A 23,766-nucleotide genomic window follows, 5' to 3' on the forward strand; every position below is an offset into this window, starting at 1 on the left:
CTTATTAAAGGTAGAGTGTATACATGAAGAGAACTATCATCCTTAAATATCAAACATCTAATGCTATATAAATATTAAAATATATCACAAATAAAATATTCATTCAATAAATACTTGAAACAAACCCGCATTAATCGGCAAATTTGAAAATACATACATTGCAGGCTTATTAAGTATTGAGTGAGACATCCTCTTATTCACATTTTTACTAAATATAGGAAAATCTTAATCGTCTCTTTGGTATACAAAATGCTTAGCTTAAAAAGATATTAATTGGCCTTTTGGAAAATACATACATAGCAGTTTGATGGAGACATCCTCTTATTCACACTTTTCGCTAAATATAGAAAAAGTAAACTCTTCACAAAACAAAACCTATTCTTTTTTAGGAAAAGAACAAACACGTCACCATCACCCCGGACTTATTTTCAACTCCACCATGGCAACATTTAATGGAAAGTTACGCCGAGAGGGAAAAAAAGCCAGAAGCATGGCAGGAAGTTCAAAACAATATATATATATATATATATATATATTCCAATTTTAAAAATATAAATTAGAAATACAATTATTTTCATCATTTTTACTAAATTAATTTAAATTTAAATTATTTAATAATGTAAAAAATTTATTTTTAAATAAAGCCTTGTTTATATATATTTTATATTTTTCAGCTTTAAAATCAATAATAAATACAAAAATTGAAGTATAATTTTTTTTTTAATTTTTAACAGAAAATATATTTACTAATTTACTTTATTAGATTTTAAAAACACAAAATGTACGAAACGGATGCTTAATAATTTTGTCTCTTTTTAAAATAGACTAAAAGTTCCAAACTATCAAAAATTGCAACGAAAATACGGGTGGTTTGTTTTCTAAATATAAATATTAATTAAAAATTTACTTAAAACATTAGTTCCGCATGGGAAAATCATTAACATATTGAACGACCAGCAAGAAGAGGGACCGGCAAAACAGCCTCATGAGTCGACACGTGGAAAAAAGTCTTTCGCCGTACACATTTCACATACGACTGATGTGAGGCAAATTAAGCAAATTAGAATGTAATCATGGGCACGTATCGCGCTTCTTGAGTCGCTCTTGCTATCGCTCAAGGTCTATATATGGTGCAGTTCTCTAGACTCTCGCTCTCTCTCTCTCTCGGTTTGCCTTTTGATCTCTTCTTCATTTTCAGAGCCTACCGGCAACCTGACAGGGCATTTTCTTGTCCTTCTCCAGAGCTTTCGTCTGGTCTATATATTACTCTTGGAGTCCCTAAGCTTCACCAACTGTGGAACGCTCTGAAACGTTTCGTCGCACGAAGGAGATCGCGGATTGGACGATCTCAGGTCTCTGAGTGAGAAAGCAACGTCCATTTTTTCCTCATTTCTTGTTTTACTTGCCTTTGTTTTGAAATTTCGGATCATCCTGGTTTATCGGAGGCTCGGATTCAAAGGTGATGTACTCTTGGTTGTATAGGGTTTATTCTTTGTAGGAAGTGCCCGTTGATGTTTTTGAGGGATTTTTTTGTTCGGTGATTGTGTTATATGAACCATGTAAGCCATTTTGTATTTATTTTGGTATTTTTGTCTTCCTCTTTGTTTGGTTGCTGAGAAAAATGTTGAGGAAAAGTAAGGAAAATGTAGGCTTAAGTAGTTTGATTTTTTGTTGACGGTCTGATAAGACGAGGACTGCCGTACTCAAGACATGCTCGACTCTTAGTCTTAATCTGTTTTTGCCAGTTATGGAATTTGAGATCTCATTTTCCTCATTTCTCTTGGTAGCCAAACGGAGGTGTTTTGCGAGGATATACATGTACTCTGTGATCATTAGTTTATTCAACTACTGTTTTGTTCTTTTACCAAAATAAATCTCTCTCTTTCTCTGTTTGGGCTATTCCTAAGGTTTCGATGATTTTCCGGGATTGTGATCTACATAGCGCTAACAGAAATAAAATTCTATGTTTTTTTGTTCCTTTTATCAAATGCAACTTTAAAGAACCAAAAAATGTTTGAATTTGGATTTTTCCACTGGTCATTCTAAAATGAGAATGCAGGGAAAATTGTGAATTCTTTTAGAGTATTTTGCTCACATGCTCTAATTCATTGTCATTTTCTTGTGCTAGTCCCCAAAGTTCAGTGGAAAATAGTTTCTGAAAATGCCTTTTTGTTTTTTTTTTTTGATAAGTTTGAAAAATTATTTTGTCCTGTACTGCATTTATCTGGAAGCTATTGAATTTCTTGTCAGTTATTTGGGGAGCTTTTGGAAAAGAAGTCTCTGAAAATGCCTTTTGCCTTTTTTTTTGGATAAGTCTGAAAATTATTTTGTTCTGTACTGCATTTATCTGGAATTTTTTTTGTTCTGTTCTGCATTTATCTGGATGGAAGCTATTGAAAATTTCTTGTTAAAGCTTTTGGAAAAGAAGTCTCTATGTACCTGGAATATTTTCTTTATTGTGAACATTTCTCTGAAGTTTTTTTCTATCTACAGAGTATGGAGATGGAAGGTTTCTGATTCAAAATTTGCAACATAAACCGGGATTTCAATCTTGTTGACTGTAATAGTTAATTAATATCAATAAAATTTGTAATTAGTCTTTTTATTATCCCTAATAATTTAGTGGCTTTGTATATATGTTATGTTAGAGATTCAAAATTGTCTTGGTAATTATGTGCCTTTCAATTTGTACTAAATATGGCTTTTGTTAGCTTTTGAAATTTCTATGTGTGTATTATGTTATCCATTTACTTATATCGCTCCTAATGTGATTGATATTTATTTGGTTTTAATTTCTAAATATTGTTTAGTTGTAATCCTTAGTTGTTATGATCACAGATTTTTGAAGAACTGCTTACAGGGAGTAGTTTTTTTGTGATTGTTTGGTTCAGTGTTAACATGTTTCCTTCTTAGCTTTAGCTTTAGCTTTATTAGAACTATGGTATTTTATGATTCAGAGCTTTACTTGTTCATGCATTTCTCTGAAACAACAGAATGGGTGGAGGGAGGAAAGCAAAGGCTTCAAGGCAGAAGGAAAAACCTCTTCCCTCCTGGACAGTGAATTGCAGTGTAACTGCTAGAAATCTAGGGAAGAGTGATTTAGGAGGAGTCATCTTTGGATGCAAGCACAATACAATCGACGAATGTCATTCCAAGCAGTTGTTTGGTTAGTTGGCTATCTCCTATTTCCATGCAAGAAAAACTTCTACTATATCCGATGTTTAAGTTTGCACATCCAAAGAGTTACGGACATTTTTGCATTCTTGAACAGGTTTACCAGCTGCGCATTTCTCCTATGTGAGGAACATCAATCCTGGCTTGACACTATTCCTGTTCAACTATAGTGATAGAAAGCTTCATGGTATCTTTGAGGCTGGTAGCCCAGGACAGATGAATATAAATCCATATGGATGGACTCCTGATGGTTCAGAGTTGACGCCGTATCCTGCACAGGTAGTGCCTGTGGTTATTTCATTCCATCATCATTCTTCGGTAGCTTTGAGGTTTGTGGTTAGATTAGGGTTCACGGTGTTTAGGTTGGAAATGGAATCCACTTACTAATATCACTGTATGTATTCTTAGGTTCGGATCCAAATTCGGATGCAGTGCCAGCCTTTGCTTGAAGAACAATTTAAGCCAATAATATCTAAAAACTACTACGAGCATAGGCTTTTTTGGTTTGAACTAGACCGTGCTCAGACCAGCAAGTTGGTATCCCTATTTTCATCTTCTCCTTCCCTGTCACAGAAAACAGTGAAATGGAACACTACACTTAAAGCTTTACCAACTGGTACCACTCTTGGTACAAGTCATGATGAAGAGGTGGATTGTAATCGTTTAGGTGCGTCAAATGTTGAATGGGGCTCATCTTGGAATGAACATGGTTTAGGTGGAGAAAACCAGTTTCCAGATGGCACAACTGAAGAGGAAGCAGCAGAAAAACATTCGCAGGATGTTATTCATTCAAAGCCAAATTATTGGCCTTCTCACTCTTCTCTTGAGAGAAACATAAGCACTTCCCTCCCAGAGAAAAAATGGAGTTCTTTATTCAAAATGTCACTTACTTCTGAGACAATTAAGAGAGATGAAGAAAAACCAGTTCCAGAAATGTATTTTACTCATCCAGATCAGTTGGATATGGAATGGGAGCCTTCAGGTGTTGCTGATCATTTGGGTGAAGAGGGGCTGTTTTGGGGAGCTCCCACAAATGAGGAGGTGGAAAAATGCGATAATGCAAGAAAGGAAGGTGAATATTTTGAGAAGGGGCCAGTTTCAGAGGTGAATCTTCCTTGTTTAGATGTTTACAATAATGAGGAAGGTAAATATTTTGAGACAGGAGCAGTTTCAGAGACGAATCTTCCCTCTTTACATGTGTACAATAATGAGGAAGGGGAATATTTTGAGATGGGACCAGTTTCAGAGATGAATCTTCCTCATTTAGATGTCTACAATAATGAGTTGGGATCATCATCTGTTGTTTGTTTGGCTGAAGAAAGCCAGCCTATTGAAAATGTTACAGTTGAGGATGGAATGGAAATTCCTGAAGTAGACCTGAAACCAAATTGTGAATCTTCCTACTCTTCTACAGTTTCAGAAATGAAGTCATCTGATCTTCAGTCTGCTGTAGCTAAGGTAATCAATCCTGTATCCTTTGTCTTTCCTTTGCATTTATTTTGATCTAATTATCTCTTCCACCATTGTAACATGTTTAATGTGGTTTTCAAAGTTAATGCAAGAGATGGAACGGATGAAGGTTTCTCAATTAATTCAAAAAGTCAGTTCTCTGGAGCAGGAGCTGGTATTACCCTCTCATGATATCATATGATCTCTTTTCAACAAAGTTACTGCGCTGTAGTGTTGAACTGCATTTCTTCTCTGTTTGATTGGTCTTTGAAGTTGCTTAATCTCCCATGTAGCTGCTTGTTGGTTTTGTTACAACTCTATGGTGGTAAACACTTCATATGGTGATACATTCTGCTAGTTTGTTAGTTCCAAGTTCAAAAGTTTCATTTTTTATTTTATTTTTATTTTTATTCTTTATTTTTATTTTTATTGCTCACCATATCTGACATGGTTCATGGAATTGCTAAAGCCTAACTTCATCACAATTCTGATGATCCCTCTATTGTCATGGTAATATTGCATTAAATTTATCGTAATTTTGAGGGCTTTGTTTGAGTTATTTCAGGTTAAATTGTATTCTGCTACTCTTGGAGTGGGATATGCTTGGTGTGACTATCATATCATATGTATTTTCTGCTATTCATATGCAACGATACTGCTATTGTTTTGTAGTTTCTTGTATTCTTCCCATAATATTTTATAGTTTCTTTGTATTCTTCTCATAATTATTGGTCTTTTTTATTTTATTTTATTTTTTATTTTTATCAAAACGATTTAGGCACTTCAATTTTCCTTTATACATAAAGTATTCAATCAAACATGCTACCGTTACTTTCATGGAATTCTTAGCATTATTATCTCTTTTGGGTTGAATTCCATTAATTATGTTTTTTCTTTTTTGGTTCAGTATTTCTTAGTTGACAACCCTAGGGTTTATTCACAAAAAAGAAAAACAAGGGTAGCGTGCTTCCATTGTCCTATTTAGTCATTATTTATTTATTTATTTTTGTCATAGTTAGTGTTTTAAAAGGCTATAATGGATCTCGAGAAATTTTACTGAAATGAAGGGTGGTGTAAGCTTTGAGGTGGAACAAGGCACAAATCTTAAGTTAAAAAAAAAAAATCTGAAAAAATACTAATAAAATCACATAAAAATGAAGCACTAAGGCTATGCTTGGTTCTTAGAAAGTACTAAGAAAAGAAGAAAAATATTAAGGAAAATGATTTTCTTATATTTGGTTTTACAATGAAAAACATGAAAGAAAGTCAAATATAATTAAAATTAGTAAGAAAGTTATATATTTTAAAATTATTTAATCTTTTTATAGAAGAGTTAGATAAATGAAATGATTTTGAAGTACGATATAAAAATGATTTATTGACTTTCAATCTATTTTTGTTTTTCTTCACTTTTTTTTTCCTCTTTTTTTTTTCTTTCACATTTTCTGTCAAAACTTTAGGGAACCAAACATAACCTAAGAAAACCATAAAATTGAAATAAGAAAATTCATTTTTTTTTTGTGATATTTTCTAATTTAATTCTTATATATATATATATATATATATTTCAAACTCTCTCTCCTATGTCAATCTCCATCAAATTATTCTTCATTCTTCTACATTACCATCACTATTGTTAGTGGGATCATCTACAAAGTCATCATAGTATCTAATTGCTCCATTATCCTATCTATCAATGTCAATGTCTGGCAATTCTTCTTCTTCATCCACCAATTGCAGTTGTACATGTTCAAGCTTTAAGCTAAATGATGGTAGTAAGGAGGTAATATAGCAATCCCAACAACTCTAGTGGCAAAGTGGCTCTCCTTTGGAAGTGAAAACTCAACACTTAGTTGAAAAGCAAACCTACTATTCACATTCTAGACTACCTATGAAATTCTACAAATATAATTATCCATTGTCAAAGAGAATTGTGGCCACTCCAACAATGTTTTAATAAAGATCTCCCTCAATTTTTTGATTTGAAAATTCTTCCTTGAAAATCTGGACATTACGCTCCCTTCAAATGCCCCAAAACAAGCAAAGGAGAGACATTTTCCATACTTCCTCTGTCAACTTCCAATTCCTGAATCTTCCATGCAGCATGAGATTTTTGTACTGAAAGTACCAATTGCAATCCAAACATAGCCAATAACATGTCCCACTGTTGTCTATTTCTATGACAATGGATAAGAATGCTCTTATTTCTCATGTAATATCCATGTATTAATTGTTTGATTTTTTGGCTACATATCTAAAGGGACAAAATTGTTCATCGCAACGATATTGTTTAGCTTGAGAATGGGAAATTGTTGGATTTCATTGAGGCTTTAGAATGACATCTATTGAAGGAAATCTTGTTGAGTCACTTGGGAATAGATTGTGCTTGTAGTTCTTGACACATTATGTCAATATATTCCTTTTCTACTGAGTTAGAACAGCTAAGCATTGAAATTGTATCTGAGATTTTTGTTATGGCATTTTAATGTTTTTCCCCATGTTATTGTTCTCCAAGATCCTCTTGCTTGGAGTGTTAAGTAATTACTATAGAGTAGCAATAGATTATGTTCTTATATATCCTATTGTGAAATTTGTATGGCTTTTATTGTGCTTCCTCTTATCCTTCTTGAATGAAGACTTATTTAAATTTTCAAATCAGGCTGAATCAAAAAGAGAGATTCAAAAATTAGAAACCCGATGCAAGAGGTTGGAATCAGGGTCAATTTCTTCAATTGGTGTTGTTGAGGCACTAGAACCCGAGTTGCTTAATGAACCTCAATCAAGCCTTGATGATTCAATACTTATAGTGGGAGGATTTGATGGTTTCTCGTGGTTATCTGACTTAGATTCCTATTCACCTGCTTTGGACTTGATGAAATCTCTTAGACCAATGACCTTTGTTCGATCATATGCCTCAGCAGCAAAGTTGGATGGTGAACTTTATATTTTTGGTGGTGTGGATGGTAATTCATGGTACAACATAGGTATTGGTTGTAATGTCTTTTTTTTTTTAAAAAGTTCTTGTTTTTTATTATTATAATAATTTCTTTTTGCAACTTATTTCCTTTTTTCCACAAGGCACTAATGCTATAATTCTACTTATTTGAAGTTGAATCATATAATCCAATGACTGATCAATGGGTTAGTCGTCCTTCGCTAACTCAAAGAAAAGGAAGCTTAGCAGGAGTTTCTTTAAATGACAAGATCTTTGCAATTGGTGGTGGAAATGGAGTGGAATGTTTTTCAGAGGTTGAAGTCTTGGATCCAGAAACTGGAAGGTGGATCTCCGCTCCATCCATGCAACAAAAGGTACCTCTCAATCAGTCTTTGGGTAACATATGCTAGGTGTTAATTGAACATGCTAGACTTGGATTGCTAGTAAACAATGACATTGTGAAAGATAAAAAGATGAATAATGGATAGATTTGTTTTAAGTACTAAAATGCATGTTGTAAGACAATGGTTTTAGAGTTTTCAAATGAAAATGCTTAGATTGTTAAAATGTTTTTTCCAAAAAGGACCATAACCAAAGCTAAGGTGATCTTAGTAGTTTGAAATAATATGTTTTCTAAGGAGTTAATTTTAGGGTCGTTCTTAGATATTTTATTTTCTTTGAAGAGAAACTATTAGGACTTGGTTTTGTTTAATTTTACTTCTTTGTTTCTTCAGAGGTTTGGTCTTGCTGCAACTGAATTGAATGGCATGCTCTATGCTGTTGGTGGATATGATGGAGAAGATTACTTGAAGTAAGATATCAATTTAGTCATTTGTGTCTTATTTTATTGTTTGGTTGTGTATCCATCAATTGACATAACTCATTTACAATTCTATTTAGAGAGTGTTTGGTAAAATTGAATGCTTAATGCGTAATGATTTGAGATAACTTTAAGTTATATTATGCTTGTTGTTGGCTTAAACTATGCTTGTTGCTTAAAGATTTAAATTATGTTTGTTGCTTAACAACTTAAATTATGCTTGTTGCTTAACGAACTTAAACTATGCTTGTTGAGATAACTTGAAAATTTACTCTTATGTCTTTGTTTGTTATTTTGTGAAGGGTAAGTTTTAGGCTAGAGCAGATCCAAAGAGACTTCCTTCGGGGTGTTCGGGATCTAGAGAAAGGACCTCACTTGGTTAATTGGTCCATTGCCTATGTGGAAGAAAATGATGAAGGTCTTCGTAGTCGTAATCTTTTTACTTTAAACAAGGTTTTGCTTAGCAAATGAAGTTGGAGTTTTGTGAAAGAATAGAGTCCTTATGGAAACAAGTTATATGTAGGAAGTTTGGAGAAGAGGAAAGGGGATGGTGTTCGTGGAGTGTGAGATGGTTATAGGTTGGGTTATGGAAAAAAATTGGAAAAGGTTATATAAAGCAAGTATTGTTCCGTAGTTGAGAATGTTAGGAGGGTAAAATTTTAGAAAGATAGATGGCATAATGTCTTGTCCTTGGAATAGTCCTTTCTGATGTTATTCTCTATAGTAACCGTCAAAGACGATTGGGTAGTAGAGGTATGCGAGCTGGTTGGGAAGGGAGGTAGATGGAGTTCCCACTTCTCAAGATAGTTCAATGATTAGGAAATTGAGGAAGTGGGGATATTTTGAAGGAAACTATATTCTTTGTTGATTAGAAGGTTGAAGAGGATAAATGAAGCTGGAAGGAATCTAAATGCAACAAGTTCTCAGTTAGATCCGTTACACCTCCTTAGCTAGGGGAGGTAGAGAGCCTTTCCTTGCTATCATAATGTGGAATCCTTGGTTCCACCAAAGGTAGGCTTCTTTACTTGGGAAGCAACATGAGGAAGAATTCTGATGTTAGATTAGCTCAAGAGGAGAGTTGGAATTTGTTGAATACGTGCTACTTGTGCAAAGATGATGAAGAATCACCTGATTGTTTGCTTTTTCACTATGCTAATGGAAAATGTTGTGGCAAATGATTTACTCTCTACTTGGAGCGTTTTGATGACACTTTATGGTTGGAGGAAGCCTTTGTGTTGGCATGACTCGTGGGAAGAAGTGGAAGAAAGCTTGGAGGGCTCCCTTATGCTTGTTTTGGACTAAGTGATCAAATATTATTTTACATCTTTTTTTTTTTTTTTTTCCAAATGGGTTGTGACGTACATAAAGGACCAAACAATGTCCATAATAAACTTTATGAATTGGCTAAGCTTCAAGTAAGGAGAGAGTTTGTTTTTCATTTTCTGATTTCCCTTTCCTAAATTAGCCTCTTTAGGTGCAATTTGTATACTTAGTGTGTACTTTTGGTGCACCTTCTTTGAGGCACTTCTAATAAATTTTCTTGTTTGCTTATAAAAAAGGAAAAACTTAGTTTTAGCTCTTACTTTAAGTAATAAGGTTGTTTAGTAAAACAAAATTAAGTTTTTTTTTTTTTAATTTTTAAATTGTTATATTTATCCTCATTACTATTAGATAATAAATTTGTTTGCTTTGAGAATACGACCAAATAGGGTAAAAGATATTTGGGATTTAAAAAAAATGTTTGTGTTTTTGTTTGAAATCTTAATAGACTTGAATTGGAATTAAGTTGAATGTCATTAACTGCATAATTTGTTCTTTTTCCTTAATATGTAAATGTTATTAAGTGTTAATTTATTTATTTTTGTCAATGTTCACATGCTATTGATTGTTAAGTCTCATTGTGTTCAAATGCTAAAAACATTTTAAACTTTTTTTTTTTTTGATTGGAGCTAAAAACATTTTAAACTTAGTAATTAGCCTTCACTTTTATTTTAAATAATAGATATTTGAAAACTTAAATTTGGAGATAAAATAGTTATTTAACTTATTTCCAAATATCTCAAAACCCCAAACCCCAAACTTATTGCGATGTTATTTTATATAATCAAGATAAGATATTTAAAAACTAATAATTAAAAAACAAATAATTTAGTTGATGTTTGGGTTCATTTCCTATTTTTCATATTTAAAAATAGAAAATTACACAAAATATATAAATTTTTATTCAAAAAGTAGGTACATATTTTGTGTACTTGAAAACACTTTTTAAAATTTAAAGAAGTAAAAAATTTATACTTCAAATTTTTAAAATTTTGGAAAAAATATTCTTGAAAACACTTTTTAAAATTTAAAGAAGTAAAAACTTTCTACTTCAAATTTTTAAAATTTTGAACAAAATATTTAAGAACACAAGGTAAATTTTTGCATTTTGTATAAGACTTCTTATATTTTATATAGGACTTTTTATTTTTAAAAATAAAAAATAAAAAGTGTATCCATACCTAACCTTAGCATATTTACAAATATTCTAAAAATATAAAAAATAATTACAATAATAGAAGTTTATATGTTTAATTATGTAATTAGTTAGGAAATTTGGTAATTGAGTAGTAATTAGAGTTTCTAATTATGCTTGATTGTTAAAGAAAATTTTATAAATTTTCTAGTTAAGTTTCATTGATTACTCATTGATTTTTAATGTGGTTTATCTTTGGATCTATGAATTTGCTATTGAAGTGTGTGTTCAGATGTTGAAATTCATTTATTAATTTTTTATTTTTCAATTTGGGAAAAAACATCAAATCTTAAATTTTATTTTTAAAAATTAATTAAAATTATTATGTTGTTGTTTTCATTCTTGAGGGATTCATAAAAATAAAATAAAATAAAATAAAATAAATCTTAGATATAAATTGGCTCGAGAGATAAAAGGGAAAATGGTAAAAAATGTTCAAAGTGAATTTAGTTTAATTTTAAGTGGAAAATTGCATTTGAATATTGTAGAGGTTAAAAATTGAAAAGAGAAAAAAGAGAGGAAAAGAGAAAAAGTGACTTTTTTCATTTGGATAAAAATAATTCCATTAAGACAAAATTATCTTAGAAAAAGTGGTAAGTTAAAAAACACATAGCCGAAAGCAACTTGTTTTTAGATTTAAGTAAAAGAAAAAAAAGACATGTCATTTGTAACTTCAATTGCAATATTACATTATTTACCAATGCATGGTTAATATGTTTAATGACTTAAGTTATTGAGTTGTTTTACTAAACATCCTTTAAATGTAGTAGAAACTTAAACTTTATGATTAAGCAAAAAGGATTTGTGATATTGAGTTAAAACATAATCAGAGCTAAACACCCTTTTGAATTTTTGGTGAAGATGCTTAATACATTCTAGATGAATTTGAGTGTTTGATCAAAACATTTCTTTACCATCATTGCAGATCGGTTGAAAGATTTGATCCTCGTGAACGTTCGTGGACTAGACTAGAGAATATGAGCACGAGAAGAGGGTGTCATTCCTTGGCTGCACTGAATGAAAAATTGTAAGTTGATCTCTTTCTGTTTTGCTTGTTGATGGCATTAAGTTTGGTTGCACCATTGGATCAAGAGTAAGTTGTGCTTTTGGATGATATATGCTAAGTGAGCTAAATATTTCCAAATTCTGGTGGGAATTTTCAGCATTTAAAGGTAACAATATTTATTAATTTTGTTTGATGGGTGAATAAAGATACATTGACAAACACCATAGGAAGTATATGTGGGGAACCGCAATGAGGATGAAAGTAGTAAACTGCATAAAAAACAATTATCTTTTGTTTGGGTCATTATGAAATCTAGTAGAGCAATCAATCATTCCTAATGGCACTCTAGAGCATTTTAAAAAGGATTTGATGAAAGTCCCTTTCAATCTCTTGTCAAATACCTCCACCTTATAGAACACCTGAATATTATGCTCTTACATTATGCACAAAGTGTAAAGATGGATGGTGTGGAAAATCATTAGAATCGGATGGGAGGATTTTTTAAGACCGGATCTTGCCTTATAGTTGGCAATTGGAGGACGGTTAAATTTGGAAGATAAATGGTGTGAAAATCTGTCATTAGAAGTCTTTGCCAATGTTATTCTCTATAAAAACCTCTAAGGATCCATGGCTAGCAGATGTGTGGGGGAGCAGGAAGTAGGTGGAATCCTCCTTTGCCCAGGCCAGAAGGGAGACCTTTCCCGCAAGTATAGTTTGGAACCTTGGATGTCTATGAAGGTGGGTTTCTTTGCTTGGGGAGCTGAGTGGGGAAGGATTTTGACGATTCATCAACTCAAAAGGAGAGGATGAATAATGTCAAAATAATATTTTACGTGCAAAGAAAAATGAAGAATTGGTTGATTGTATCCTCTTTCATTTACCTAAGACAAGTATTCTATGGTAGCTGATTTTTTCACTATTTGGAGTGGTTTTGTGTTGCATTCTACAGCCAGAAGAACCCTCCTCAATTGGGCATGAATCTTTTGTAGGGATAAAAACAGAAAAAGGCTTAGAGGATCACCCCTTGTGTGTGTTTGGACTCTATGGAAGGAAAGAAATAGGAGATCTTTCAAAGATATTGAACGACTAGATCAAGCAATCAAATCCGTTATCATGAGTACTTATTTGGAATGGGTTAGAGTTTATATTCTTGATCTTTCATCAACTATGATACGACTTTGTTGATTCTCTTAGCTCCAAGTAAGGAAAGTAAGCTTGTCCTTTGTTGTCTCTTATTTTGTTTCGCCTTTTGGCACCTATTATATACATCATGTATACCTTGGTGCACCCCCACTTGGATGCTGTTAATATATTTTCTTTAAAAAAAGGAATATAAGGTGAAGAGGAATCATACTCCAAACCTTCCTCGACCTCTCAGTCTTACCCCAAATTTTCCAACCCAAAATGAGATTTTAATCAATTCTAGAAGAACCTATGGGAAATAACAAGTACCATGGTAATTGGGCCTTTTCACTATGAATTAACATATGGTTTTCTGATTTAGTATTATTTTTTAAATATTTAGTTTTTAAAATACTATATCTAGTCACCAAAGACCATTGCTTCCTTATTATTTGGTTGATAGTTAAAATCTTTTCCCGTGTGCTGTGCCCTAAGAAAAGAAACAGGCCCTCAAAGGGGTGTAAGGGAAAGAGTAAGATCTCTCAAGTACAATGAATTGTAGAAAGACTTCACTTGGAAATCTCTTCTCCCCTTCCCTCTACAAAAGGTAATCCTTTATTTTCCTAATCAAATTCAAAGAATGAATAATCTTTATAAACATATACATCTCCTTTAGCTCCCACTCTCAAAAAGACCTTCTAGAAGAGAGGCTCTATTGATCTGATCTTTCTGAATTAGCCAAAGACATGCCACTCTTGCAAATTTGGAAGGAGCAAGACTATAAAGAAAGGAAATGGTTCTTTCAAGAAACTCTCCCTGATCTGCTCATCCAACCAAAACTTAGTTCTCCTGCCATTCCCAAACAAAATCTTGGTTCCAAGATTGAACCCTAACTCAACCTGCTCCCCTCTAATAGCTTTTCATAATCCCACACTGTGCCTCCCCTTCATCTCTTGAGTACCACGACCTCTTTTTTCCTTTCCAAACTTTCCTTTTATGACCTTCCTCCACACACTGCCCCTTTTGTTAGCAAATCACCACAACCTCTTACGAAGCAAGGCTGTGTTTAGGGGTTGAAAGCTTTCTGATGCCCACACATCCAATCTTCTTATCCAAGCATTTTGTCATCCAATTCACCATATGAAACTTCTTCTCCTTTAGGTGTGATGATCCCCCCATAGTAAATCGTTTTGCGTCATTTCCGATTGACTCTCACTTTATTTAGAATGACAAATATGGACATGAAGTATATCAGAAGATTTGAAAGAGTCAATCTTCCCCTTAAGAAAAGCATTGATTATTCCCCTATTAAAAGTACTCCTTTACAGACTCCCAAAATGCACCATGCTTGTGAGGTGTTACCATAGGTAGAACTAAATAGGCAGAAGAGAGGCCAATCCACTCTTCTCGAAATTGATTTTTAGGCTAAATATTTCTGAGATGCCTCAATTGATTCTCGCTAGCCTCATAGAACAAAGGGGATGGGAAACGTCCACCTCCTTTCCTCCCTCTCCCCTACCCCAAACCTTGAACCCACTGGTAAAGCCCTTCTGCACTGCCTTTGACGAGAAACAACTGAGAGCCTCCATAACCAAAAATATTTATTTTTTATTGTACCAAAATAAAAAGATCATTTTAGGAGAATATTGTATGAATTTTTTTTTCAAATGCAGAAGATATTTAAGGTAACACTAAGAGCATACCCTGAAGTTCCATACCATAGGAAGCGTGTGATTCAGATACATTTTCATCACTTCATCATTTCATTTCCAACAATCCATAGGTTGTCGGTACCTGAAATGTGTCTCCTTGTTATACTAATTGGCCAATAGTTTTGCTATGCCTTCCCCGCCAACTGGCCAAGGAACTGTGTGCGCATTTCTTGTGATGTCCAACATAGGTCTTTCATAATGGAAAATTTGTTGCAGGTATGCTTTGGGTGGCTATGATGGAACTAATATGGTTCCAACTGTAGAGGTTTTTGATCCTCGCATTGGTTCATGGATGACCGGTGAATCAATGAATGATCCTAGGGGATATTCTGGAGCTGTCGTCCTTGGAGAATCAATATACGTGATTGGGGGCCTGAAAGACAATGAGGATATTTTGGACACAGTAATTACATCTACATTTAAAAAGAAAAAAAAAAAAAGTTCAATTGCCTAGTGGGAGAGATTGCATCTGTTTTTATTCAACTTTCTGACATAATGACAGGTGGAATGTTACAAGGAGGGTCATGGTTGGCTGGTTACAAGCCTGAAAGCTGTTGGGAAACGATGCTTCTTCTCCGCCACTGTTTTATGATGAGGTCAAGGAGAGCAGGGTGCATCCTTAATGTTTATGTTAATGCCTTCATACTCATATTTATCCTATCAGGGTTTCTGTTAATGTTAGTTGAATCTCCCACGAATCCAGGTATTATAGAACACTTCTATAAGAAATACAGCCAACTTTGTAGTGGATAATTTAGAATGGTTAAGATTAAGATATACGGATCAACTCCATTGCATTTAGTGAAGTTGCATACTATTTTATATTTTGCCACTTTGTGGGATGTGATACATAATCACCACAAAGGGAACAAAGGTTTATTTTCAGGAGTCAGCCGCACCTTATAAGTTTTAATTTTAGCAAATAAAATTTAGATGCATAAATGATAAGAATCTCACTAATATGATAAACCATCTTTCAAATCTTTATTATGAATAAATAAAAGTTATAATTAAATAAGATTAAATAGTTTATATAGTTTTAACAGTTAAAAAAGGATTGAAATTGGACATTTGAATTAAGAAACTAGTATTAGGATATAATCCCAAGGCTTTTGCATCAATGCACTTGTCCTTGACATAGGCCTGCACACCAGATTTTACCTCTATTTTATATCGAAATTTTAACAATAGTTTGGAACAACACAGTAATGACTTTTAGTTTAGCCATAAATTGAAGACCCTTTTTGTAGCCATTTTGGAACATCCTCCTCTGTATGGTACAATCCAAAATGGGGCCAACATCTTTTCTGAAATTGTATTATCTTGATACAAAAGATAAAACCTTTTCCCAAATTGTAGTTCAATTTAGCAACAACAAATACATCAAAGTAGACAGCTGTGTCCCCTAACTTGTAAAAGCAAGAAAAACGAGTTGGAAAGAAAAAACCAACCGTCAAAAGGCAAACTACAAATCTAAGCCTCTCAAACAATGATTACCGCAAGAACTAATGCAAAGGGGAGATGAGGCTCACTCAATACCATGAAATGATGGCAGGACAGCGACAAGGGGGTCTCCATAACCAACAGCTTCTGCAAACCACGCAGTTGAAATAAAACAGTAAGCAGAGGGTATTTGCAGGCAGGTGGACATAAAGCCCATGAACTAAGAGAAAGCAAAAACCAAGGCCAAGGAGTGAATATATGATTTTATTATTCTTGGGTTGCTAGAAATCGATGGCATCACCTTGGTAGTGCAATAGGTTGAGAGTTTATGTGTATGACAAAATATGTGCACAAAAACTAATTATTTTCTGGGTAGGACAACACTTCTCCAACCAGAGCCCTTTCAAGTACTGCCTTCCTTCCATGTCTGAAGTACACCATGCACAAAAGACAATGGCTCAATGGGATTCAACAGGTCTACATTCCATGACAAATGAAGATGTATGATAGCCGTGGGAAATAACCAGTAGTAAGTAGTAACCAGAGAGTTTTACTTAAAAATGAAAACTCATCTGGCAATAAAATAGACCTAACTCATCCTGGTACTAACCATTAGGAAGGTGATTGGAGACCATCCAGAGAGTGGTGCTTCAAAGAGATAAACCGAACATAAATTGGATAGCCAAACTGCAACTGACGGGGAAACCATGTGAAAAGAAAGGTGATTGGACTTAAAATGTTTTTTGGTCCTTCGAACAATGTGTGGCCCTGATGACAATAAAATGAGTAGTGTATTTTCCAATCGGGTGTCGAAACTTATAAGCACTTGAAATGGTGCGGATTCATATATCTACTGCAGTACTGGAAATGGATACCATCAGGGGAAGTAGGAGAGAAGGCACCCATCAATTTAGGAAATATCCTGGGATATAAAAGTTTTATGTTGTAATTATCTAGCAATATGTACAATTATCTTGAAATATCATCTATTCCCCTATGGGTGAAATCACTAAACTCTCCAGGGCTCCGTATATATAGACTTGAGACATCAAGATACTAAAAAGGGTAAGATGCTGGAAAATTGGTAGACATCATACCTCCATCATTGAAGATGACCTTCAAAACTTCTCCAGCTGTGTCTGACTGTTGCTCAACAAGCATCGAGAATAAAAGGTCATGAAAAAATCTTTCATTAAGCAAGAACCAGAAATTAATAACCTGAAATGAAAAGGGTCACCTTTACAGGAAGTTCAGAGCCAAATTGATCCAAATAGCCTATCACTTGTCCTTCTTTAATCACATCACCCTGTTTCAGATTGAGAAAGGCCGCTGAAATTATAACTCGGTGGTACTTAAATTCAATGCCCACTTGACTTTGGTAAATAGATTAGGGAGTAACAATGTAAATAGTTGGTATAGGGCTATAAGAATCCTTGAGACGGACATGAATGGCATACAGCTAAATGAACATAAAATTGGGAAATTTTCCTTAAGTTGGGACAAGTAAACATACCAATAAATAAATTAATTAATAAGAAAGGAAAAAATTAGCGATTTTTATTCCATATATGATTTATTAATTTTAGATGAGCCTCCTTTTTATACTTAAAGAGGGGGGATTTTGCAAGCTTAGATGACTTGAGAATAGAACATAGGCACATTAACTGACAAATCTGAGAACTTAAGGATACATTAGTTTTAGCAAGTCAATACACAAATGAGGGTGCTGTGAATACCTCTTTACATACAGGAGGTTGCCTCTTTCCTTTCAGTGTCCTCCCGGTTCGAAATGAACCAACCTGTCAAAGAGGATTATGGATACGATAAAAATTATTTCAAACAAACAAAAGCACAGCAGGGTCCTGACTACACGGGTATGTCACATACTGTTGGAGAAGACACCAAAACATATGCATTAGCTCCAGAAGCTTCTAAGGCCCGTAACTTTGAAGGTTTCTCTAAGAGGCTCTTTGTAAATGGACTGATTTTCTCTTGAGAGGGCTTTGGTGGTAATGATGGTGGGGCAGCAGGAGCTGATTCAACTGGGGGTTTAGCTGAAACAGTTGGCGGTGCTGTAGGTGCAATGACAGGCATGGGTGGGTTTGTGACTCCTATATTTCGCCTCAGATGCATTTCAAAGTCTCCAACCTATAAAAATGTAACAGACAACCAGTCAAAAAAACAAATGAACTGAATGAAACAGCAATTCTCATACCATGGCTCCAAAATGTGCCTATGCCGGTGATCTATGGACAAACAACACCATCATTTACTGGAATAATATTGAAAGCATCCTCATGTCATTTGATCAACATGGAAACCTAAATGCTAGTTGACATGGGGGCATGTGTTGAATATGCAAAATTCCTTCTGTAAAGGTTTATTTTCTTTCTTTGATAGGCTTAAAATTCCTGAGTAACATGTTCAGTTCCTCTACCATTTTGATTCTTCTTCTGAAGTTCTTACATTCATTTTCCATAATCCAAGGCATTTCCAAACCATTGAGCCACAAGACTAAGGTACCCAAGTATAATAGGGATGTTTAACAGAATATAGGAGTTTACTTTTAGCTTCAGCTCAGCAACATCTGTCTCGTCACAGACCTCCAAAATCAAAGCCTGATATGAAAATAATAAGCACACTAGTCAAGTTCAAATAAAAGAGGTATATGCAAATACCTAGATTTCAATGCAAAGGAAACAACGAGCATGAGAACCATTGAATAATCAGTTTAAGCATAACTTAACAAGAAAAAACAATCATGAACACAATATAAAATAGGTAAACCACAGAAAGAAGTATAAATCGAGAAGGACTACAACATCCCTCAAGGTGGATTTAAACAAAAGAAATTAACACACTGGATCTCAAAACCTGCCCTTATGCCCATATGCATGATATCAAGACAGTAGGGCTTTTCCAGAATATAAGAAAGAAATCATGCAGAAAAATGAGAAAGGATGGGTGAAGATAGGATAATATTGTGAGTAGTTTCTATATAGGAATCATCAATCAATGCTAGTTCAACAAATTTGTCCCATGAACTTTTGATCAAATATAGCAAGAAGCAAGGGAAATTTTTAAGAGAAAAACTCACCTCAAATCCATTAGGAAAAGTTGCACTTGGAAGAGTATCCTTCTGCAGTAAGCCTTGAGGATTGCCATCTGAAAAAAGTTGCTCCATAATGGTAACCACATTTTAGGGTGCAATGCCCAACGAAATGTCACCATATGTTTACCTACTATGCAGATATGCATATCTAAAATCCTCAAACTTCTTTTTTCATGAAATCATTGAGTAGGTATGGAATAGTGCAGTGCCATGTTTAAACAAGAAGAGAAAACTGGAGTACTGATAGTTAGGTTAAACTTCCTGTTTTTTGTTTTTAAAATCAGAAAACTTCTATGTAGAAGTAAAACATCTTGTATAAAAAGTATAGATTCACCTTATGTCTATAAAAATCAATTTCAGAAAGTTTAAAATTTGAGGTAGCAAATTTATTTTTTTTAATCTCAAAATTTTCAAACAGTTTTTAAAACCATTACTTTTTCAAAATGTTTCTAAGAGTTCCTGTAGCTTGATATAAAACCCTGATTTTAAAAACAGAAAACAGAAAGTGTATCCAAACGAACACTTAGTGGCACAAGCACAAAACTGAATGCTGCCAGATATTTACCTAATACCATAAAAAGTGAAAATGCCCAATGACTTTTTGAAGTTATTCAAATCATATGACAACTTCATTTCAGTAACATTCAGTGCCTAGATTTATTTAGATGAGCTTGTGCACTGATGTATGTACACCATAAGCTACCTATTTTAACTGTAAAACAGGGCATTCAACAAAGAAAAGAAATCTTTCTTTTTTTTGTTTGCCTTGATAAAAAAACAATGGGGGTGGAAAAAGAAAAAGAAAAACACACACACAGAGACAACTTCTCCTCCCCCTGAAGAACTGAGGACAACTGAAACAAACCTGCAAGAAAGTGATCTTTTGGCCTAGATCTCATGATTGCTGCTCATCACTTTAATTCATAGGTTAAACTGGTATCCATTTATTATTTTGTGGAACAGATGATGTTCATAAGTTTCAGGCATGTGTGTTAAACTTGCTGCTGGAAAAACTAGCACATGCATGAGTGACATACATGAAAACAAAACCAGATATAATACAGTAACTTTTCATTAAATATATTCTAAACAAGCAAAAAGAAATTTGCGAGGGTGCTGGGATTCTGTAAGGCCTGACATCACTCCTAGACCAAAAAGACCAAATGCTACCTCTTTTCTAAATGAGGTATGTACTGACCATCACATTTAGCTGTTCCTGCAGTTTCAGGTGTCTTTACACATGAAATTAGTGTTCCTTTCTGCTTAATTGGAGAAGAAATGAGCTTTCCACCAACTGTCAAGCCTTGGATATGCAATGTATTTGAGGTAGGCCACGTGGCATTATACATGGGGACCATGGTAGGTCTCTCAATAAATGACCGAACATTTGAAATAGCACCTACAGAATCTGGAATTTGGTGACACCATATAAGAATCCAATTGCATATCAAATAAACAAAAACTTGATAGGGGAACTCAAAACTAAAATTACAGAAAGATACGCACAAAATACTAAGACACACAAATGATCCTTCAAGCTAAAGACCACCTTTAACAGATGGACCGATATAATCAGGAAGATATTTTAAAATGACAACAGAAACTGGCCATAAGATGTAGATGGTAACATGGAAAAGATATCAAATAACAGCTAAATTGAGGAGAACTTATTAAGAGTCCACATCCCCCACAAAAATATTTCATATTACTGAAAATTAGACCCAAGAACTTGTCTTAGGGCAGAGACACACTTCAGCAATATCACTAAAATTCCATCAGACAATAAAATCAAAAAGTAGGCAAGTGAATCCACACATATGATATATTACATGTGAGGGCTTCATTTCCAGGCAATTGGTGCCTAAGGGGAATAGGAGTGGGGAACTTTTTTATAACAACAGAAAATTTTGTTAACTTCATTTCCAGGTGATTCGTGCCTTAAGCAAGGTCTTGAGTGGATTTATGTATTTATTTATTATTATTTAATTTTAGCAATGACAGTGAAATTTTCTCATATTGAACAATGATTTTAGATATTGCAGCTAAAGTGTCACAGCCAATCACTAAGTAACTAGACTTGAACCTAAATATATATACATCAAACTTAGAATTTATGGATTGGTTAAGCTCTTTGTAGGGCACGTTTGCTGGTTTTTGTGTCTTTGCACTTCTTTTGTGGGTCTTTTGATTGCTTTGTATATATCGTGTATACCCTCTTTTATCTATAATACATTTTCTTTATTTATCAAGAAAAAAATATATACATCAAACTTAGGAGTGCATACAGCTTCTAGTAGCAGAAATCTTATGCATCTTTCTTCAATCAAATCCACTGAGCTCAAGAGAAAACACTAATGTAAAAAGACTGAGGCTCGTTTTCCAATTCCAAAAGGTTTCTATATCTCAAAAGCATAATAGATATAAAACCACAATAGGTCCAACAACCTCCAGCCTAATTCCTCTCCGAAAGTCCAGTTTCATACTACAAAGTAAGAAATGGAAAAACATTAGTACCCTATTTGGTAAGTTTCTGTACCTCAAAAGCACAATAGACATCAAATCATAGTAGATCCAATAACCTATAGCCTAATTTCTCTCCCAAAGTCCAATTTCAAAATAAACTAAGAAACAAAAAAACATTAATCTCGTGTCTGGTTGGTAAGAAAAATATACTAGAAACAACAAAGAAATTACAATTCCTAGACCTCACCTCAACTTAATCCACTCAAATTGACAAATTGTAAAAAGGTTCTTACAGCCCAGGAGCACAATAGATCCAACAACCTCGAGCCTAATTTCCCTTTCAACGTCCAGTTTCAGACTAAAAACAAAGAGCATTACTACTCCGTTTGGATGCTGAGGATTGTAGGAAAAAGAAAAAAACTACAGCTCCTAAGCCTCAACTCAAATTAACCTAGTTCCACACTTTCCTCTTTGCAAGCAACACAAAATTCCAAAATCTTCTCTTCCTTTCTTTCCTCATTTTCTCAGCTATCAAGCGGAGTCAAGACCAGAGACTACAAACATTCGATCCGAACTGCGAAACCGGAACAACGGACACAGGCTCAAAAAAGCCAAAATTCCTAAACCGCTACTAAACGTAGCACAAATCTTTCCTCTTCTGCAAACAACACGAGATTCAAAAACTCTCCTCCTCCCGGTTTCCTCATTTTCTCAGCTACCAAACGGAGGCCAAAAGCAGAAATCAAACAAAACAAATCACACAACTCATTCGATCCGAAACACGAAATAATAGAAACAATCGAAGAGAGACTTACAGTGAACAGATCGGAGAACGGCGACGGACTCCATGGACGACGGAGGAGAGTGAGAGAATGGAGAGAAGAAATAGAGTGAGATGAAAGAAAAAAAGGAGCGAGGTGGAGATGAGTATTTATAGAGAAGAAGTTAGGGGGCAAAATCGAGAAGAAATGTGGGTGAGTTTGGTTTGCACAGTTGGGAGGGCGCCTTCGAAATGTCCGCCTTCTCTCATCAGTTTCTCCGCCCGTTTCAGTTTCAACTGCTCCTGGCTAACGTGCGCTGTGTGTAATGAAGTGTCCTCTCTGAAAATTACCTAAGACCTTATTTTCGCTTCTTGTCCGTCAAAAGTTACATTTTCCACGTAAATGCGCTTTCAGTAAAAGTAGATGCACGAGTTATTACTGTTAGTAGTAGTAGTAGGCATTTTATTTATTCATTTATTTTTAAATTTTAATATAAAGTAAATTTTTTTCCTAAATAATATAAAAAGTATAATTTTGTTTTTTTTTTGCAGAAGTAAAGGGTATGAAAGAGATGCAACATTATAAGTTATTTATAGAAGTGATATATTATTAAGTTTCGTATGAAATGTAATTCCTACTTCTTGCACTATAATAACATAAGAGGCTTACCTAGAAAGAATTGATTGAGAAATTTTATGTTATATATGATAATCCTTCTGATATTCGAATTTGATTCAGAACTTTCTATTTGTGAAAAAAAAAAATAATAATGTTTATTTGGTGATAAAAGGTAAATCGCTTTGACAAACTTTTTTTTATTTTATTTTATAAAATTGAAGGAAAAGTTCTATCAAACCTCTTTACCACATTTTTACCTACCACATGAGCTTTACTTGACATTGAATATGCCATTGGTTGGTTGTGTTTTGCATTATTCCTCAAGACTTAGAACCTCGTACGTGTGATATATTTTGCATTTTCATTAAATATCTATAATTTAGGTTATCGATATCAAAAGAAGGATATGATATATGACTATGATTTTCTACATATATCATGTATAATTTTGAATGTAACACAAAAAAAAAAAAAAAAAAAATAGATTTAAAAAATTTCTCAATGGACTTGTGGTCACAAATGTCATGTATAGTTTGGAACGAATCATCTTTGGCTTTTATCGCATTCCACAAATGATGTCACCTTATCAACTCCCTTTCCACCCCTAAGTTGTTGTCACTCTTTGGATCTTGTTCT

The 23,766-nt window shown here is 33.9% G+C and overlaps 2 protein-coding genes across 4 annotated transcripts; one reads left to right on the plus strand and one right to left on the minus strand.

Moving 5' to 3' along the window:
- The first annotated feature begins 1,099 nt into the window (after positions 1–1,099).
- LOC117927862 lies at positions 1,100–15,625 on the plus strand. 3 transcript variants are annotated; one of them, XM_034847558.1, is made up of 12 exons: positions 1,100–1,130; positions 1,243–1,459; positions 2,994–3,166; positions 3,272–3,453; positions 3,583–4,632; positions 4,727–4,798; positions 7,283–7,607; positions 7,733–7,932; positions 8,293–8,369; positions 11,819–11,920; positions 14,950–15,136; positions 15,236–15,625. In XM_034847558.1, the coding sequence occupies exons 3-12, from the start codon at positions 2,995–2,997 to the stop codon at positions 15,323–15,325; spliced, it is 2,457 nt and encodes an 818-aa protein (XP_034703449.1). In that variant the 5' UTR covers positions 1,100–1,130; positions 1,243–1,459; position 2,994; the 3' UTR covers positions 15,326–15,625. The 3 variants fall into 3 exon arrangements, with proteins under 3 accessions (XP_034703449.1, XP_034703447.1, XP_034703450.1); XM_034847556.1 differs by lacking the exon at positions 1,100–1,130 and having other exon boundaries at positions 1,160–1,459; XM_034847559.1 differs by lacking the exon at positions 1,100–1,130 and having other exon boundaries at positions 1,160–1,352.
- A 317-nt stretch (positions 15,626–15,942) lies between these two features.
- LOC117929039 (biotin carboxyl carrier protein of acetyl-CoA carboxylase 2, chloroplastic) lies at positions 15,943–22,805 on the minus strand. The gene is made up of 9 exons (XM_034849231.1): positions 22,567–22,805; positions 20,487–20,696; positions 19,274–19,341; positions 18,741–18,794; positions 18,064–18,324; positions 17,913–17,975; positions 17,414–17,482; positions 17,274–17,319; positions 15,943–16,323 (listed from the first exon to the last, which is right to left on the minus strand). Exons 1-9 carry the CDS (start codon positions 22,598–22,600, stop codon positions 16,262–16,264), a joined length of 867 nt encoding a protein of 288 aa, XP_034705122.1. The 5' UTR covers positions 22,601–22,805; the 3' UTR covers positions 15,943–16,261.
- Positions 22,806–23,766: the final 961 nt, after the last annotated feature.

The sequence above is a fragment of the Vitis riparia genome, chromosome 13 (genome assembly GCF_004353265.1).
Source record: "Vitis riparia cultivar Riparia Gloire de Montpellier isolate 1030 chromosome 13, EGFV_Vit.rip_1.0, whole genome shotgun sequence".
NCBI classification, from domain to species: Eukaryota; Viridiplantae; Streptophyta; class Magnoliopsida; order Vitales; family Vitaceae; genus Vitis; species Vitis riparia.